The sequence below is a fragment of the Corvus kubaryi genome, unplaced genomic scaffold (genome assembly GCF_017639235.1).
Source record: "Corvus kubaryi isolate FWS band 111438036 unplaced genomic scaffold, C.kubaryi_AGA036_p1.0 37396, whole genome shotgun sequence".
Classification (NCBI taxonomy): Eukaryota; Metazoa; Chordata; class Aves; order Passeriformes; family Corvidae; genus Corvus; species Corvus kubaryi.
The window spans coordinates 12,017,162-12,037,226 of NW_024581135.1; the positions used below are offsets into that span (position 1 = coordinate 12,017,162).

Sequence of the window (20,065 nt, forward strand, 5' to 3'; positions counted from 1 at the left end):
GTGACAAGAAGGAGATGTTTCCCTCTGATTTTAAGTGGAGTTCAGAGGCAAAAAATGGCTGATAGCTTTGCAATGCCGTAAGAGAAATAGAGTACAGAAACGTGAGTCATGTCAAAATAGACAGTCAGTAGCTCTCCATGAGTACCTGAACATGAGCTGCTTTTTTTTTTTCCACAAGCAAGTAGCACAATGTAGAGGAAGTATCTACACCTACTTCCTGTGGACAGGCTGCAGCCTGAAGTCCTGCTCTTAGGCCTGAATTTCCCTCTCTTTACCCCATTTTTACCAGCTGTGAGTCAAGATGACTGCATTCAGCCCTCTGTAAGTTGCTTTGAAATGAAGAAAAGAGGCATACAAGAATTCATCTTTTGCATGGAGATTGACACAAACAGCATGGCCTTGGTGCTGTATGTCAAAAGTAATTTTCAATCTGTTCATAGTTAAATTGCACAGTTTTGTTTCCATGAATCTTATATATTAAACCAAAACTGTTGTGCAGTTCTGCTGTTTGCAAAAGAACGTCAGAGTGAGATTTGAAAGATGATTGTGATATGGGTGACTCTCTGCTAGGGCCAGAATCAAGGCACTCCTATAAGAGCACCAAAGTGTCCCAGTTCAAGCAAGAAAGATGTTTCAGTGGGACAGAGCAGTAGCACTGTCACAGTTAGTGGAGCTCTATAGATTTATCCCAGCTGAGAGCTGCCCCACATGCCTCATGGTCATCTGCCCAGTGCTATTTAGCCATTGCAGGCCTCTAGCCAGAATGTCCAGACTGCCTCACCCACCACGTTTGCTGCATGGACATTGGCTCCAAGCAAGGTCCTCTGCTACCACACTAAATCACAGGAGAGGGTTATTAACAAAATTTTCTGAATCATCTTCTGCCCTGCTCAGTATCTATCAGTCATAAATCAGTGCCTGAGTATGCTGTGGGATTAAAACAAAATGGATTGCAAACTCTATACGACTAGGGTGCTAACATCTGCCATTTCTTCCAAAACACCTGAAAAAGCACTTACACTGTGACAGCTTTTTTATTCGCCAGGCTACAAGCAGGTCTTCTTGTTCTGTTATTTCCCTGCCATGATCTTCTCAGAAGTGGAGGAGCTTATTAACAAAGAATAACCCTAAAACTTCTCCACAGCCCTCTGCCATTTCTGAGTAATAGTCTTGCCCCCTCAGTGTTTACAGCTGTGGTTGAGATCCTTACCAAGAACATTATTAAGAATAAATTATAATATGTGGAAATAGTAGTGTGAAATATACTGATACTGTTATACCAGGATAAGAAAACAAACCACTGCTTCAGAGATGGCAAGAGCAGAAGCACATGGATCATGTTAAACAGGCACTGGGTCTAACAAACCTACGCAGGTACTGAAGTGTTAGCAGGGTGCAGAACTACAACAGGAAAGTGTGTTGTTCTAGGGTTTTTTGCTTAAAAGATGAGAGAGAGGGCCTAGGGGAAGGGAACGCATGAAAAAGAAAAGGATGAACTTTTTTTTTTTTTTTTGGCTACTCCACATGGGGTTTTCCTCTGTTTAAATGCTGAAGGACAGAAAGATTTTAAATTAAAATCTTAATAAATATATCCCTGAGGCTAGTAACATTATTACATCCAAGATGATTACAGCAACCAAGCCACAAAATACATATATATATTTATTTGAAGCATAATAAGCCTCAGTATTTAGTTAGAAGAAGGCTAGGCAGCTAACTGACTTCCAAACTAGTGAATTTTCCATTCCACTCTACCACATGAGCACAGCACCTGGTTTGCAGAGCTTGTTTCATTTCTGTACAAGATAACATTATTACTGCTTATATTTTAGATATATATATACATATGTGTAAGAATTATTAATTTTCAGATCATATGCATGAAAGCGGGGAGGAAGAACCCCAAGTTTGCAATAGGAGATATGGATAATCATTCAACTTCATTGTGAAAGAGGAATCTAGGTCCCCCAGATTGCTCAAGTGAGGCATGTTTTCCTTGAGACATTTGCCTTTTTCAGTCGATCCTAGTCTCAATATAAGATTTTGCACTCTACGTGTTTGTGTAGAGCATTGGGTTTTTTTTAATTATGGAAATTTTTTAATAAAGGATACAGGGAAAATATGGGATACAAAGAAAAGGATGCAAGCTGATAAAGATGATTAAATCATAGAGCGACTGCGGAGTGGGTCATGAAGTGTTATAATCCCCAACTCCCCTCTGCTTACTGCCTCAATGTGTTAATGCATCACACTTTAGTACAGTGACACTTTCAGCCCTAGGTGGAAATTCACACATGATGAAGAGGTGGAGGAGGATTTCCAGATGGTCAGACCTCAGGGAGTGCGAAAAGGTGGGGGGAGGAAGGGAGAAACTGCTGAAAGGAATCGGACTTTGGTCACATCAGTAATTTCCAGCTGAAAATGGAATATTAAAAAAACCACCCAAACCCCAAAAAGCAATCACTAAGGATCCCAGACTGGGGCCAGGTGCATTCAGGTTTGGACACTGTGTATGATAAATCCTCACCAATACTGGTTGTGAAAGATCCCTTGGAAATATTGGTTTATTTGTGTGCAACAGAAAGGTGTGAGCTTCATTTCTTTGGCCAGATTTTATCGTTGGTACTAAAGCACCCTGACACAGACCCAATTAGTTGTTTTATTCTCCACAATTCCTCTTTACTAGAGGTTATTGTAAACTGGTACTTGCTCTGAATTGTGCACAAATTTTCACTCCATCAGAGGCTGTACTTCGCTGCTGCGTCCTTTGGGACCCGCTTTCACAGGGCCACCTCTACAAGAAGAGTGAAGGGCACTGAGAGAAAATGCAAGGCCTGCATCCAGTTGGTCCCATCACACCCCAAAACAGGCCCCACTTTCCCTTTAGGGGAGCATAAGGCAGCAGCTGCTATCACACAGCTGGACTTCTCTAAGACGACCTCATTTACTGTGGTCTTTCGGGGCAAATGGGAAGGTAGTCACAGGCCAGAGTTCAAGGGGTCTGGTCCTTCAGGGTGAGAGGTGCTAGAGCTGTATAAAGAATTAGCAATAGATGGTATTTTGTACAGCCACAGCTTTTTCCAGATGTCAGGGTCAGAGAAAATTTAAGATAATCAGTTTTTTAGGCATCACAGTACCCCTATATTTTGTGTGTGTGTGTTAAAGCTCGTCTCTTCATGATGACATAAAAATTGAGCATTAGGTATGGTGGCTCAGACTGCTCTTGCTTCGTTCAGCTTTAGGTGTTTCTTGGGTCATAGGCATTTCCCCTACCACAAAGTGTGCACTTGAGCTGCCAATGGTGTGCAGTCACACTGGAAAGGTGCATTTTGTTTAATATCATCAGTATGATTGCATGCTATTTACCTGTATTTCCTGGACAGCAACTAAGTAAATTGACCACAGCCGGGTGAACTACTGAACAAGTATCATGAGAAATAAGGCTGTTGCACAGATTCCACTTTGGGGAAACGTCTGTTGGATGTCCACTCCCTGTCACTCCCAGTACAAACCATGTTTGTCCATGCAGGTCAGGACAAAGTTCAAGGAGACAGAAGACACTTATTGAACTTCTGCTAGAGCAACTTCAAATTTGTAAAATGTGTGGTTTTAACTGATGCTGAATTCCTTCCTCCACTGATTGACTATGTTAAAATCACATGTCTCATAGCAAAATGCAAAGAAACCTTGAGCATCTGATGTGGTAGTGACTTCCATGATGACATATTTAAGATGCCCAGGTGCCTGTCACTGGCTTTAGTGGCAAACCAAAGGCCTCTGAGCCTTGCAAAGCCTGCAGCATCCATCTCGCACTTCAGTCCCTTACAAAGACTAGATGAACATCTCTGACTTTCTTCCCTAAGGACTCAGTGCAGCAGGTGTTTTCAGTCTGCCCACCTTCCAGATCAGGTGTCCAAAAATGCAGCAATAAATATAATTTTTTTTTTCTTCCCGGTTTCTAAAAGAGCTCAGGGTGGGTGGAGGATATGGATGTAGGCTGTTTTTATTCAAACCTTAATTTAGTCAGTAGTCCAACGGTTCATGAAGAAGAGCTGGGCTCAATCTTCTTTCCTGCCTGACAGGAGTCCCAGGAAGCATGAGAGGCAGCTCAGATCTTCTTGGAAGGAGCAGGCCATGGGGTGGTGCTGGGACAGGAGCACTCCCCAAGCCTCCAGCTGAGTCAGTGTGTGACCAAAGAGAGCAGGAACCCACAACTCTGTAAACAGACAGTTTGGAGAGCCACAAGCCCAGGCCTCCCTTCTTCCCACCCTGCTAGCCAAAACATTTGGAACTAGCTAATTCACATGAGACCAGCTTTAAGAGGATGGAGGCAGTCCCCTCCCTGGCACAAAGCATACCCCAGTAGGCGCACTCTGCTGGGAGAGGAGACATACACATTCCCTGGGGCAGAAGGGAATTGAGCCATGTGAAATTCCCCATGTTCGGCACTAGCCTTTTGAGCGCCGAGCACAGTGTATACAAAACACTGCTGTGCTGCCAACCACCCTGCCTTTCCCTTGCAAGAACGGACCCACGCTGTGTTCTTGGAAGAAAGCCAAGAGAGAGCCTAAATTGTGAAGCCCAAGGGATTCTCAGGCCCCAAGCAAGGTAGATTTAAGAGGCTGTGTTGCCCATGGCTTGCTCAGGCAGAGGAGCAGCCTCTTGGTTTTGGTGGCTGCCATTTTGAGGTAGAGCATGACTCAGGAAACATCACTACAAAAGGCAAAGATTTGTGGTGCCTGACAAGAACTGGCATTGCAACAGTCCCCAGTGATGCCCAAGACCTTTTCTAAGCCTGCTTCCCCAAAACCAAAACATCACTGTCATTGCCATGCTAGCAGTCCACAAAGCACGAGCAGAGGCAGCTCCCCCCTAGAGTCCAAACCGCTGCACAATAAATTCTGTACAGACGTAAAGTTGCCAAGTGACTCTCTTCCCTCTTGAAGTGACAAGGCACAAACTTGCAGGATTAAGTGTGTAGCAAAATTAGTCCTGCTGGAACTTACTTTCTGTCTAGGTAGCAAGGCTGAGTTTGTTTAACAGTAGTGGTTAAAGGACAATAAAAGAATACAGAGGTAAGTAAGGGTGGATTTAGACAAGGCAAACCATTAACAGTCTGTATTAAGACTTGAAAGTGGTTGGTAGCTGTCAATGAAGACAGTACTTAGAGCAGAAGTGGAAGAGCTGAATGAATAGAACGATAAATTGATAGAGTATTTGGCCATAACCTGGGACTGCTGCTGTGAATGATTACAGGCATGCAATAAGGCAGGAGTAAACAGCTCCCCAGCCCCACGGCTGGGATGTTTTGTTATTTAGCAGAGACCACCTGGTGTACATCAGAGAAGACTTCATCTTCTCACTATGGACTTCCCAACTTTAGAGGTTACGCTGGTTTTGGGCTTTTGACACAAATACATGCAAAAGGCCTTCCCAGCAGGAAGTGCCTACCTAACTCCTTTAACTGGGAAGCCAAAATTAACAGTCTTGCTAAGACACCTTTCCTACCCTCACCCCTTGGTTATCTCCCAAAACAAGAGGAACCACAAAGGAGCCTGTGATGACTGAAAGGGAGGTTCTGCCAGCAGCAGAGCTCCCTCTGTGCGTGCGTCACTTGCTGCAGCCTGTCTGGGGTGACAGTGCTGTCAGCAGGAAGGGGTTACCAGGAGAGGTGCGGCTGCAGAGCTTTTCACCTTTCACTTCCCTTGCTTTTCTGCAGCTAGGAACAGGCTACAAGTGCATTCCAATTTCTACATTTAGGATAGTGTGTTCATCAACTTGTTTAATTGAAAGTCCTGGGAAATTACTGCTTTTTAGGAAAAAAGAAAGAAAACAAAGTAAAGCACACATCTCTTTGTCATAGACTTGCATTTCAAAAACTCCAAACCTATTTAATACCTTTGACTTTACCTGATTTTTGTCTCATAGCGAAGACTGTTTCCCTGGAATCTATATCCCTATTCCTTTCCAAAAAAGAAGAACAAAAGATTAAGTTTTAACTTGGTGTTGATGCAATATTCACCCCACCCAGAACCAACTTTGAAAGCTCATGTAAAAAACATGAAGAGTAATTTTTACTTAGCTCTTGTTATGAACAATTCAGAGATAAGAAACAAGGCAAGACACGTCTCAGCTGCAAGTGTGAACATGATCTCAACACTGCAACATTTTCCTTGCCTGGCTAGAGATGGGTTGGCAGCATGAGGTATATGAAGGTAGGTTACAGGTGACAAGAATGTAAAAAGCCTGTTATTAAACTAGGTGTAAGCAGTCTTGGAACTTCATTAGGGCCAGGGAATTCAGCCCTGGACATTGCACCTGCTTGATTATTCACTATTAAACAAATGCTGTAAACTTAGTTTCAAGTTGGAGAGGGTTCAGACACAGCTCTTCCTGCCCTCTGACTGGGCAGCGGATGGAAAGCAGTTTGTGCCATGGACAAACTCCATGTGCTCACCTCTTTCAGGAGAGAAGCAAAGTCTTCATCACAAGTTTTCACCAGGTGCAGAGGACAAGTCATTTGCTATCCTCCAACTGCAACTATAGAAGGGGAGTGAACTGCAGTGTGTTAAAGATACATTTGGGCACTGACCTATTTTTGTTCATCTGCCATGGGAGAGACATGTGGAAACATTGTGGTTTGATGGATTTGATTAAAAATATGCTAATGAATAAAGAAAATTAAGTGCATCCCTTGGGCTCCTGGCAAGCTGCCAAGACAGACACTGGGACCACCAACAGGGGATCCTTATGCTCTGGCTTTTGCAATCCTTCAGACTCCTACTGCACAGGATGGTGACCCAGCAGAAATGGGGCTTAAAGTTGAGTGGTTTGCGTGTCCTGCCTCCACTTCTCTCCAAATGCCACAATATTTTAAAATTTATGCCCCAGGTGCTGGAATCAGCAAGCATAAGAACATCTTTGTTTTCATTGAAAAAAGTACTTCTGCCATCATTGTTGAGGAAAGAAAGCTTGCAAACATGAAGCAAGGGTACTCAAAATGCTTGGAAACAAAAAGACTGTGAAAGAGAACTCCAAGTTCATTTTCTAAAGCATCTCATTATTTCTAAACCAAATGCAGTTTTGGAGGCCTGACTTATGGATTTTCAAGCTCCTGAGGCAAAGCTGCAAATGTGGCCCTTTATTCCCACGCAGGAGAAGCTCTGCCTGCCCTCCTCCCTCCATAGTGTTCAGGGAGGGAATCAGGGAAAAAAAGGCAAATCAAAACAACTCAAGCAGGCACAGTATTACCCTCTGCTCCACAAGTGTTTAGTGCACTACTGTCACCATTCAAGCGGATTTACTCAAAGTACCACATTAGAAAGCTCTAACCTGGCTGCAGAAGTAGGTGAATCACATATTCTGCTGCTGTTCCTCAGGTAGGAAGCAGCTTTCATTAGCAAAGTCTGAAGCATCCAGCTCTCCTAGTGCTCATAATCCTTCTGTGAGTAGTTGTTCTTCCCATAGTGTGATTCATTCTGCTGTCCTGCACTCTTCAGAGCTGGAATTGGTCAGCCAACCATAGCTGGGGATGCAAGTCCATGTCACACAGTGGCACTGCTCAGCACCTAATTGGGGTACAGTCACCAGGAGTGAAAGGAAAAGAAGGGCTCATGTTTTATTAATCTGCCTGAACCCAATCAGACCTAGGAAACCCTCTGAACGCCTCAAGCAGGCTGCCTATAGAGAAATGAAAACAGAGACCCCTTGAGTGAAAGAGGTTCTTCCACACCCATGACCAAGGCACAAACTAGAAAATTAAAACCAAACATTTCAGCAACCCAATAGGTTTGGGTTTTCATAGCACCAGATTCCCAGCAAGAAACAGTTTAAATTTCTGATTTCTGAAGCCTGTCATTCTGGGAAAGGACACGTCTGTCAGGGAGGTCTGTGTCTGACCAGGACCATCTCTCTCAGGTTCTCAGTAGCCTTTTTAAAACTGAAGAGCACAATTTCTAGGAGTAAAACTGCAGGGTATCTTGGGCAATGTTGCCATGATGGTTTTCATTTAGAAGCAAGGAAGAATTTGGCTATTTTTTCAGATAATTACTCCTTCCCACAGTCCACAGTTGTTTTCCTTGTTTACAGGTATAGAATTGTAATGCCATCGTTTTGTGGGGAAAGTAATCATGTTAGAGAACACTCTTACAGACCACAGGTTGAAACACTCATCCAAACAGCAGGTTCAGTTTGTTGTATGTGTTTTCCTTTTTAAAACAAAAGCAGTACTATTAAACAGTAGGGAGTAACTTTCCTTGTCTCGCAATGCTACATGTGTGCACAAGTTTGTCCTTGAATTCTGGTATTTAGCCTATGAAGCCAACATGCATAAAGCCTCCGATACCCCAAACACTAGGCTTTAAAAACAAACTCTATAAACTCTGATTGTATCAAAAACATGATTCTGCCTCAAAGCCAAGTAACAAAGCTCATTGAAGGGAACTTACTGTAAACTCTGGAGATTAATCAACTCTATCAGGAAGGCAAGTGCAGAGCATGTGATCCCAGTCTCACCTCAACTTTTTACTTCCAACCCCCTTTGGAATTACAATGCTTAAGGGGCCATATGCTGCTATACAGTAGATCCTATTCCCATAACAGACACTGAGTAGTTTGGGGGAGGAAAGACCAAGCACCAGAAAAAAAATTAAATAGGATATTCTCTGCCCCACCCCCAAATTAAGGCTTTATATTTCAAAGAAAGCCCAGCATCTTTAGTCACCCTTAGAAACAAAACATTTAGTGAAGTACTGCACAGTCTCAGGGAACAATAAGTATTCTTTCTGGCATGCAAATCAGTGCTCAACAAGCAGAACAAACTTACACTTGCAATGCAAACTGGTTTAATGCCAGAGAAAACATAAATCCACCATCCTCATGAGAAATTGGATGTTCTGTTGCACAGAAGAATGTTTAGGCAAGATGCAACTTTAGCATTTGCATGCAAAAGGAAAATTTAATTTTAGGACAAGGTCTCATACCACATGAGAGAATCATACAGCCAAGCAACAAAACCAGAATAATCTAGCTAGTGTGGATTTCTACATGTAATTCAGGTGGCAGATAAATAGCAGCAACTTGCACGCTCGTCTGAGCATGCTGAACAGCCCCACTCTAAGGCAGAGCTTCTAACTCCTAAATCCACAAGATGGAGCCAGCAGTTCTCAGGAAGAGGTGCCTGCACCATCCCAGGAATTGTCAGCACTTAGCTCACAGAACCATACTAAAATGTTCTGGTTGGAGCAGAATACAGGCAAACACCAAGGCAGAAGCCAAGCTATGTACGAGTCATCATCCTCCCATTTCATCCTGCTGCAACCAAAGGCAAGCCTGTTCCTCACAAGCATCCGCAGACTATCTGAAGGAAAAGGTGCCAATCTGGGCTTTGGGTACAGCTGTGTAACACAGCTGTGCTCAGAACCCTCTCCTGCCTCCTACACGGCACTTTCCATGCTACCCTTTCTCTGCCACAGAATATTTTAGAAGTTGCTTCAGTAGGAAGGAGAGCAACATAAACCACCGTGGCAATCAGAAACACAGAGCTAACACCAAGCAAGCACCATGTAAACAAGATTATGTAAATTGCTGTAGTCCTTGGCCAGAAGTCATCAGCTAGAGAATGTTCCACTTCCAACTTGTACAGCAGTGGTGGCAGAAACTGCTTGAAAGTTTACTGTGAATCCCATTGCTCTGCCACTCCAAATTAAGCGGCATTAGAGAGCAGTGAGTCTGTCCAGGGCCATCCTGCCTCAGAGGCATCTCAGGTTCTCTCATGCAGTTCATTTACCACAAACCTATACACAGAATGGAGTCTGGCACAATCAGAAGACTAAGGACTAGTTTTTCCACACAGTGTTGCTTATTCTGTTATTCAAGCCACGAGACTGTCTGAAGAAAAGACAAAGCAACTGTCATTTATACAGTTGATACAAGCTGTCTAATCCAATTAGGTTCTGGAAAATTAACTGTGAATGAACCAAACTACTATGTCAGTCCAGTCCTGAAAAACATGCATACAATTTCCAGAGAGCCAATGATGAGGGTCTCAGTCACCTCCTGCTCCCCTTCCTTCCCGTAGTCTGCAATATAATCTTGTTACATATTTGACAGAAAGGTTAGTTCCAGACACTGAAAATCAGTGGCTGGCTGGTTAAAGAATTTGGAGATTAGGCATGCTTTTAGAATGCTGTAAAAATCAATAACAAACAAATATGAAGCTCATTTTTTCTTTTTATTATCAATAGTAATACAAATCAGTTGTATTAGCATGATAATGAAAAGTGACCAGTTTTACAGACATTAAAAATGTTTGTGCAAGTTAGAGACAAAGCTCTGAAGCTACGTAAGGAAAAAAAATAAGAATTTACATTGTATAGTATAGCATACATAGTTTAGAGGCAGTTTCATCAAGTCTTGCAATCACAATCACTTCCTCTACACTAAACCTCTCACTTGGTGTTAGAGATAACACCTTCCCCTCCCAAGAGGAACACCTGCCATTTCCATGAAGTGTGGAGATTACGGTGAAAATCATAGGGGTTTTTTTTTGTTCCTCTTCCCTCCTTCTCCCAACTATAAAGTCAACAGGAGGTGAACACTGCAACATATGCTTACAGCAATTAAGGAAAGCTTCTGTCTACATAAGCTCTGAGTTGAACTGATAAACAGTATCCTCTTTTTGAGCAAGAACTGATAGACCTGTCAGGCCTAAGAACTGGGTTAATGCTTTAGAAAGCTTTAAAAAAAGATCTGGGTGAGCATTTAGTTAGATGCATTTCCCCTCTATACACCTCTTACTACATTCCAGATTGTAGTTTTGTACCTTAGACCTGAAGTGTTCTTGAGCATTATACTTAAGCCAGATACAATTCAACTGGAACTTCAGATGGTTATTAACATCTTACTGAAGTTTAATGCCCAGTAAATACATGCATACATGTTTCTCCTCATCAAGCCAAGTGTTCACCTAGAAATTGCAGTAGAGGTGTATCAGTCTGTATAAGAACACACATGGCACAAGTCATTGAAAACACACTTCATGCTGCATCTGTACTCCCACCTGGAGAGATGCTCCTCTACAAGAGTCAATTCTGCCTTTGCAGTCCTGCAGTTTAACCTGCTTTTTTTTCACACAATGACTTAGCCCTTGTTATAACAGGGGCTTGTTTGCTCTGCTCAAACCAGAAGGAAAACTGGAGCACTTGAAGCTAAGCCACATACGGAAGATTGCATGTAGCAGTAAACAGTTCCCTGACTTCATGTTAAGCCATTACGCAAGAATAATACTTGAATGCTTAAGTGCAAGTGCATAGTCAAGTCTTGCATGACCTCCAGCTGCTAATATCCAGTTACCTGCCTACAGCCATGCTCCAGAATGATTTAAGAGCACATTATACCAACTAAGAGAAGTCTTGGTTTTAATTACCCAGCATGCAAATGTTGATAGAATACATCAGCTTCAATTCAGCCTTCAGTCTCCTCAGCTACACAGCAAGGCCAGCAGGCAGCCACACAGCCCCTGCTGCCGAAGTCGTCCCTTATTTGATGTACCTGATCTGCAGTTACTCAAAGCTCCATTTACTCTGCTCACAGAGTAATGTGTGCCATTTTAAATTCACTCCACTCAACCCACCTGATGCTGATGTCCATTGATGTCCAGTGAAGCACACCTGGGAAGCCCTTCAAGGACCCCCAAACCATACTGCCCCTATTCAGAAGGGCATACATTCAGGCACTTCTGCCATGAGGTGGAGGCAACAGGATTCCAGTCCAGGGGACTAGTTTTATTGCCTTCCTGGTACAAGTCAGAAAGCTTGCTGCCCACTGTTCCAAAGTAGGCAAGGTAGCTGCTTTGTTTATCATGTTTTCAGCTGTAACTGGCAAGTTAAACTGAGTTTGTCACAAGTACAGAAGAGGAATACTGAAAAGCTGCAGCATCAAGCCATGAAGCAGCAAGCACCTTCTTCCAAGTAAGTCCACCTCAGTGGCATAGCTTTATCAGTTGGGAAAAATAAAAATAACCTGAGTGAAAACAGCACGTGGACTGTAAGAATGCCAGTGGGTGACTTGCTGTTCTGAGAAGAAATTCATCTGTCCTGTCAAATACTCTCAGGTACTTTAAGACTAGAGAGATCAAAGGCCAAGGCATGCACGTCTCTTGAGCCAATACAGCTGGGCTGCTCATTGTGAGCTTTGCTGAATTCATTATTCATACAGCAAGGACAGTTTATTCAGTTTTGTTAGACACATTTTATAATCCGCCTCAGAAGGGCTTGACCTAGATAAGCTTGTAATGTGAACTCAACTGTTGTTTATCCTTTAGGTTAATTAAAGACTTAAAGGTTAAGTCTCAACTAAAACCAAACTTAAGTGAGCTGCCTTCCTCCAGAAGGGGACATTCATTTGCTATGCACAATATACAGTCAGAAATGGACTTTTATCCATGGAAGTTCAAGAGGAAACTCTGTTAGAAATATTACAGCTCCCAGTGTCCCATTAGGTGCTTAGGCTTTAGACACAGGTTACACAGCTCAAGTGACAAATTCTGTAAGGAGCAGGCTTCCAGCTTCTGCTTCAAAACAGTATTGGGTATTACAAAGCCAACTTCACAATTAATTACACTGTTCACAGAGAAGCATTTTAGGAGCTGGTTAACCATTCTTTGTGCCCATATAAGATAGGAGTAACAAAAAAGGAATTTAATTTGACAAGAATGAAGATTACAGCACCTTTTATTTAGTACAGTTTCCCCAATCCAATGAGTTGCCTGACAAGATGAGCTAGTTATGGAAGACAATGAGTTCGTGGTAAATCCCTGTGAAACCTCAGGCCAACAGAGGTTCTGATATAGATCACATCTTACTTTTTTCAATGTTCAGAGATGGAATGCACAAAAGCAATCTAGTACATGTTAAAAATATTTTTCAACCTCAAATTACAACACTTAAGTACTGAACAGTATTCACGACTCCTTCACCTCAGGAAGAAACACCATTTGTTAATCTAGTGCTGCAGTGAGCTTCATTGAACAACCACCTAGATTACTTTCACCAAGCAACTGTGTTTTAAGAATCCAGTTACACACAAGATACAGTTACTCTTCAGGTTTCTCTACTCCTTAGAGGCAGAAAGCCATAATTCATTGGGTAACTCCACAGCCGGAAGAGAGCTCTTTTCCACAGTGACAGAAGTGATTTTTGGCAACTGCACTTAATTTAAACTGAATCAGAAAGTTCATTTCAGTCAGCTGACAACAGAACCTGCTAAGTACTGATTTCTAGACTGTTTTTGTTGAACAGACATGACCACCATTGCATAACTGACAGCAAAACTCAACATGTGCTAGGTTGCTGTGCATCAGAAACAGTACATATAAAATTAACAGTGAGTAATAGATGTGGCAACTGCTTAACTTCGTTTGCTTTTTGACACCGTACAGCTCACTAGCCAGCTAATCATTGAGAGGTAGCATATATGCCTCACCTATTCCAAGTCATGAATGTGTGATGGGACCCACCCTTACTCAACATTTTCATCTTCAGCAAGACAAGAGACAGATGCAGATGTTCTCACTTTCCAACATTATCATCACAAGTGTTCCAATATAAACATAACTGATTAAATCAACACCTATTCCACTATTCCAGTACAAGGGAAGGGAAGGATGACAGATGTAGAGTGTAATTGAGTTGAGACACAATACATGGAAGAAACCCAGGACAGCATTTCAAGGAGATAGTGATAATACTATTCCTTTTGAAGAAAGGCTTACAGTCATTTTCTCACCCCATACCACTAATTTAAGGATGAGAAGACAGACCCCAGCAGGGAATGCATCTGGCCTGTATTCAAATATCAATTTTTGCATTGCCTAAATAAGTCTGAATTGAGTCCATAGGCTTGATTCATGAATGCTGTATTGACTAAACAGAACACAGAAGAAAGTTTGTTTTAAGTTGACTCTCAACTGTCAGTTGCTATTTCTTACATGGAGTGTGGGGAGGAGGTCAGCAGATTTCAGTGTAAGAAATATCAGTGACAACCAAGAGAAGATGGAGACTCAAACCCTTTACCAGGTGTCATCTAGCCTTTCTGCAGTTTGTACCATCAAGGAGGGCAGCAACAGCAGGAAAAAGTGTTTGAACCTGAACAGCTGTGCTTGTTAAGGCCAGTAGAGGTTCAAGAGAAACATTAATACAAAAATACATTGTGTAACCAAGCAGAAGGATTGTAGTTCTGAAATTGCTTCTAGTTTTGAAAGTTGGAAGATGGAGCCCATTTCAGTTTAAATAGGCAAAGGTTTTGTTGGATATCAGAAATGGTTGCAAAGTTGTTTTCACATTTTGGAGGTGTGATATGCAAAGCCAAAGATAAGGGAGTCAATACAGACTTCCTTTCATGAATCCAGCCCTATATCCTTAGTGGTATTTTATCCATGCCACCTGTAGATAGATATTTACAGTTCCAAAGCATCACAGTAAGCAACATCTTTCTTTAAAGCTTTTCTTGTTCTTGCCACTTTTCTTGCCATTCTTGTCTTTGTTTTCTGACATTTTCTTTGCTCTTATTTCTCTCATTAAATCAAAGAACACCTAGGAGGGAAAAATAAAGATTAAACAAGATCAGCTACCAGAAAGCAGATAAAAACTACTGTATTCAGCAACAAATAAAGACATAGAACCACACTGTACTCAACACAGCAGAAATAAGTCTAGGCAAAGATCCCAGTGACAAACACAACATCAGAATTACGTGGTGTGTCAAGCAGTGGCAAAAGCTGCACAATCATACCTGGCTATCAAAAAAATTCAACAGCCCTGTTTTAAGAGCTTTTTATTGAATACCATTTTTGCACAAAAGCAGCATTGAGAGCTCATGAGAACATTTGTCTGTGCCTAGCAAACATTTCCACTGCTGTTAACTATGGAAAGCATTTAGTCCTGTCATTTCCATGTAGTTAGAGGTGCACTCTGCTTGGTAGTATTCTGCTTGGTCTATAATTACAAAGGTGCAGCATTCAAGTGACAGGCCACAAAAAATTCTCAAGACTATGTTATAAGATAGATTCAGAGAAAGCCATGCCTTCTTTCATGTTTCTCTGGGGTTTTTTGTCCAAAATTTAGGCAATTTCACCCCTGTATTCCTGATGTCTAGGTACATACCATCTAAAGGTGCAAGAGCTGTTTTGCTGTACAGTTACTGGGTAAAATTATCGTTAGGATTACAGAACAAGAGTTTAGCATCACTCTGTAGAACTACAGTGTGTTTTTGTCCAAATGGGGAACTCTCAAGCCTTTGATGCTTGGAAACAAGACCATGCTACTGATCAAAAGTAGATTAGTTTACCATTCAAAGCGCTCTTAAGTTTTTTTGTATTCTGCCACAGCATTAACACACAATCACCACAAAGATGAATAACCTGTCTTAGAACACACCAGACAGTACTTATATAGCAGATAACCAGTATGCCACACAAGCTAGCCAGTGAAGACCTGTAACAGCAAATCTAGGTCACTGTGCTAGTATACTCCAGACACACAGCTCCACTGCTGTTAATCCAAACTGATCAGAAAACTAGTCTAAATATAAAATAGGCTAGCCATTCACTAGTAATATGAGTTGTTTATAGGCAAAAGCAAGTCTAAATATTCACATTTCACTACATCACCCAGCTTATGCAACTGATAGTGACTTTCTAGGAACATTCTGCAAGTCAGAATGGTTCTTTACCAAACTGAAATTATGCCATGTCCTTTAAGCCAAAAGATCTCAATCCAGGAGTTTCATATACTGTAGTTTTAATGAGAGAAGTTCCTACCAGTAACTTGTGCACCAACAGCATTTCCACTTGTGAACTAATATAGAAGAACAGGAAGAACTGTCTAGAAGAACTTAAGAGTACAGCTAGCTGCAAGTGTTCTTTATCCAAAGAGAAAACTGCTTAAAATTTGTAATCTTTAAACAAATGCATTTTAGCAAGACACATTTGGAGCCCTTAGGATGCAAAACAGTAATTTCAGATCATCTTCTGTGAATTGGTGAAGTAAAAAGGCACCCTTTTCTTCAAGAAGTCCTCACTACAAACAAAATAAAGGGGATGATTGAAACTAATCTGTCCTCTATACTGGACAAACACTCCATAGTCATAATTCATTTCTCTTCTGGAATATCTCACCACCACTGTTTATGCAAAAAACCAGCAGTAGAATAACATGAGAATAACTGTCTTATACCACCAAGGACAAGTCAAAACAGGACAGGGACACAGCAAAAAGTTCTTCTCACAATTCAAAGTAGTCTTGTCAGAAAACAAGAATAAAATCTTTAACCACACTACATGTAGCTTTGTAGGGAAGGGGGGAAAATTTCTAGAGTGTCCATAGCTTGTTATTTATTGGTGTTATAAGTGGGACACAGCCTACAAAGAAAATAACTCACTTGAGGGAATCCTTAGAACCATTTACCCAAAGTATTACTGAAAAACTATTGGTTCGGGTACAAACAGTTAAAACAAGACAACAGCATTAACTTGTTCCAGATCTCAGGTTCCCTTAAGCTAGGTATGTGTTTAAGTGTACACATTCTAGTAAGTTCAGTGTTTATTGGGGTTTTTTTAAATAAACTAGGCTTTCAGAAGCCAAACTGTGGACTTTTTTTGAACCAGCAAGAGTCAGCTACTAAACAAGTAGCAACAATCTAATTGAGCAGATGTCATTTGTCTTACCTTATCTACATTCGCTCTAGTTTTGGCAGAGGTTTCTACGTACTGCACCCCCCATTCTTCTGCCTTACTTCGAGCCTCTTCTACAGGCACTTGTCTGCGCTCCTCCAGGTCAGATTTGTTTCCCACTACCAGTAAAGGGATTTTATCCTCTTCAGCCTTCACACGCAGGATCTGTTCCCTAGTGCATTAGGTATTCAAAACAAAAATAACTGTGTTAGTAGTAGCAACAAAACTCCCACACTTACGAGGAGTGGATCAAGTGGTCTGCACATTACTAGTGTTTACAACTGAGTATTTCCCAACAGTTGGACACACACTTTAAAATTATTCCAAGATTAGCAGAGTAATGCTACAGGCTTTACACTGCTGAAAGCCTCACACTTCCAGGAAGGCAGTTTTACCATTTAGTGAGTAATCAGGCTCTAGGAAAGAAGAACAGTATGGCAGAAGAGGAACTGGCAGCAGGAGTTCACATTTGAATGAGGTAAAGAGTACAAGTGCCATGTTTGCCAAGTTTTACCTTGGCATTCAGTCACCATCTTCAACTCACAGTCTGCATCACATCTCAATATAGGTCTGGGCAACATCAAGTCTTTGCCAAGGCAGTAGGTTGGGAACAAGTAGCTGGCAGAGATCATTCCTAATGGCTACCTAAACTTCACTCAAAGGAGAGAGTTATTACACGATGCTGAACTAAAATGCTAGCAACCTTCCTCCTTCAAAGCCTCCAGGAAGATATTTGAACTGTCAGCATTAACCTGTCATGCTAGGAGGACATATCGGCATCCAGGAAAGGAGATGGAGTGATGTTGCACACCAGTCTTGGTTTGTGCTGTTACTGGGGTAAAACACAAGTTGAAACCAGACTGACACAAGTTGCTGTCCGTCTAGGATGCTGGAAGAACTCTACCACTCTAAACTATTTTTAGATTGCTTCATTTTGTTATGAAGAAGAGCTAAATGAGGCATGAGCACAGTGCTACACCCTCTCATCTCACTGAGTTACCACACTACTTCAGATGCCTGCATTTTCCATCCACAAAATAACAATGTATGGAGAGTACATGAGACTCTAAAATAGCATTAACACACTGAAGCAATCTGCTTTTGCATTTAACTGCACCTTCACACATTTTCAGATTACAGAGGCACTGAAAGCAAACACTGAATGCATAGCATCAGCAGGAGAGCTAGGATTTAAAGACAAGCCCATAGTTTGTTCAGTATTCAACTTTTTCATAGTGTTAGAATTCTGGAACTTAAAAGGATCAATAATACCAATCTGCAGTTTGGCCTGGGATGCTGGTGACTCATACTATGCATTCCCCACTCCTTCCTGGGCCAAGGAGCTGGTACTTGCATGCCAGCCTAAATATTCCATTTAACTAATTTCACTATTTGTTTTACTTCTGAACCATTGAAAAGTAGGAGATTATGCATCACAAAGAGCTCCTCGGCCCTTCTTGCCCATCTTCAGGGCTAGCATTGCTTTTTCATTGTTTTGCTGTGCTGGAATCTTGAACCAACACACAGTTAATCTAGTTACAGAAGTCTCACAAAAACACCAAACCAAACTGCCAAGATAAACACTCCCACTCTTTTTCATTCAAAGCCTTAAGCCTTAGGTTTAACATTATATTTCACTTAGGTACATAAGCCAAAACCAAGTGCTTCCACTTGTCTCATTTTCTTTGTGTTTTTTGAGCATTACCTGACCTTTTCCTCCATCTTACACTAAGAAGAGTCCTAGTACTCAGTTTTGTAGTCGTACAACAGTTGAACTGTTGGCTCCTTTCAGAGCTCCTGTTAGGGCAAACTGAGCTCTGCTTGTGTGCCCCATGACTATCAGCCTTCTGAAGCAGAACAAAGTTCCGTAAGTATTATGTGACTAAGGAACAGTATTTTTATACCTCAAAAGATTTTGTGGTCTTCTACTACTGTTGAAACAGTATGATATGTTAAGAACCTGGACCAAAGTTCAGGAGTGCAAGGGGAATTTGCCTTAGCTTTAAGAAAAACCTAGAAATAAGTGTCCTTAGCTACAGCACTTCCATTACCAGTTAGTATCTGTTAACCTTGTACCACTGAAGCAAAGGGAACATAAGGCAGACTGATAGTTTTTATTCTGACAAGCATAAGGAACTCCTAAATTTTCCCTATGCTTTGAGAGGTTTTCCTTCAAGTTATACAGCTGTTCCAGGCAATCTCCAGTTTTACCTTCTACTGAGGCAATAGGTATTATCAAAAAAGAGTTAGAACACTTGCCATGAAGAATGTGGCTACATGAATTCTAAAACCAGAACAGTGGTTTAAATCTTTTTTTATTTACCCCCCCACACTACACAAGCCGTTTTGGTGGCCAGTCTGGTGCCAGTTTTTACATCAGAACTGCTAATCCCAAGAAGAAAAATTGAAGTGCTTACTACTACCGTGTGTCTTTCTAGGAATACGTCTGCCTACAATAGCAATGCTTGGCTGCCAACCCTTGTTTGGCACCAATCCATACCTGAGAGTGGAGGCTAATCCTTCCTTTCCTTAGAGCACCTGCTTCTAGCAATAAGCAATACTGTGTCTGAAACCTGGCCAAAAGACAGATTTAATTCCAGAAGTACTGTTCTAAGATAATTAAACTTCACATCCATGAAGACTGAAAATTGGCTGAAATACGCCTGTTTTAAGAGTCCAAGAATCTGTTACTTGCCTGAAGTTGCTGCTGGCATAATGTACTCAGAAGTTACAGGCATGAAGACAATTAAAGCCAGAGGCTGAATACTCTGGTTTAGGTTATCAGTTACTGAGAGCAGAATGGCCAGGCGTCACTTTCATTGATCAAATAGTAACAAAGGATGAAGAGCTGTTGTAGCTTTTAAGCAGTTGTCAGAGCAACATAGGAACCAGATATTTTTCCCTTACTAGGAGACAAACTACTCACCGAAACTCCGCTGTTGCTGTGAAGGATTCATGCTCTGTTATTGAAAAGACAAGAAGAAACCCTTCCCCACTGCGGAAATAGTTATCTCTGATAGCTGCATAATCCTCCTGTCCTGCTGTGTCCAGAATGTCTATCTGAACTTCTTCACCATCCAGAACTACTTTCTTTCTGTAGCTGTCAGCCTTGGTAGGTTCATAGTCTTCTACAAACTAACAAGAAAGGGATTAGTGTTTAGAATTACTGTCAAACAGTCTCAGTATTTGTCCATATTCCTTCTTTCACTTCAGTGACATTTAAATTCCCCAAAACCTTCTCATAATTCGATCAGCTACTAAGTTCCACCACTTTTTTTTAGTTTTACTATTAAAAGCAAATTATTTAAGCACTTAATACATCAAAGAGCCAGCTTG

The 20,065-nt window shown here is 41.5% G+C and overlaps 1 protein-coding gene across 3 annotated transcripts in view; it reads right to left on the reverse strand.

Moving 5' to 3' along the window:
- Window positions 1–10,212: 10,212 nt before the first annotated feature.
- The window catches only part of RALB (RAS like proto-oncogene B), a 49,051-nt gene continuing 39,198 nt past the window's right edge, over window positions 10,213–20,065 (reverse strand). For all 3 annotated transcript variants that reach the window (XM_042040475.1, XM_042040474.1, XM_042040477.1), the window contains exons 3-5: window positions 19,656–19,864; window positions 16,724–16,901; window positions 10,213–14,591 (exon numbers count right to left, since the gene is read on the reverse strand). In XM_042040475.1, the coding sequence (XP_041896409.1) occupies window positions 14,472–14,591; window positions 16,724–16,901; window positions 19,656–19,864 (507 nt within the window). In that variant the 3' untranslated portion in view covers window positions 10,213–14,471. The remainder of the gene's footprint in view (window positions 14,592–16,723; window positions 16,902–19,655; window positions 19,865–20,065) is intronic.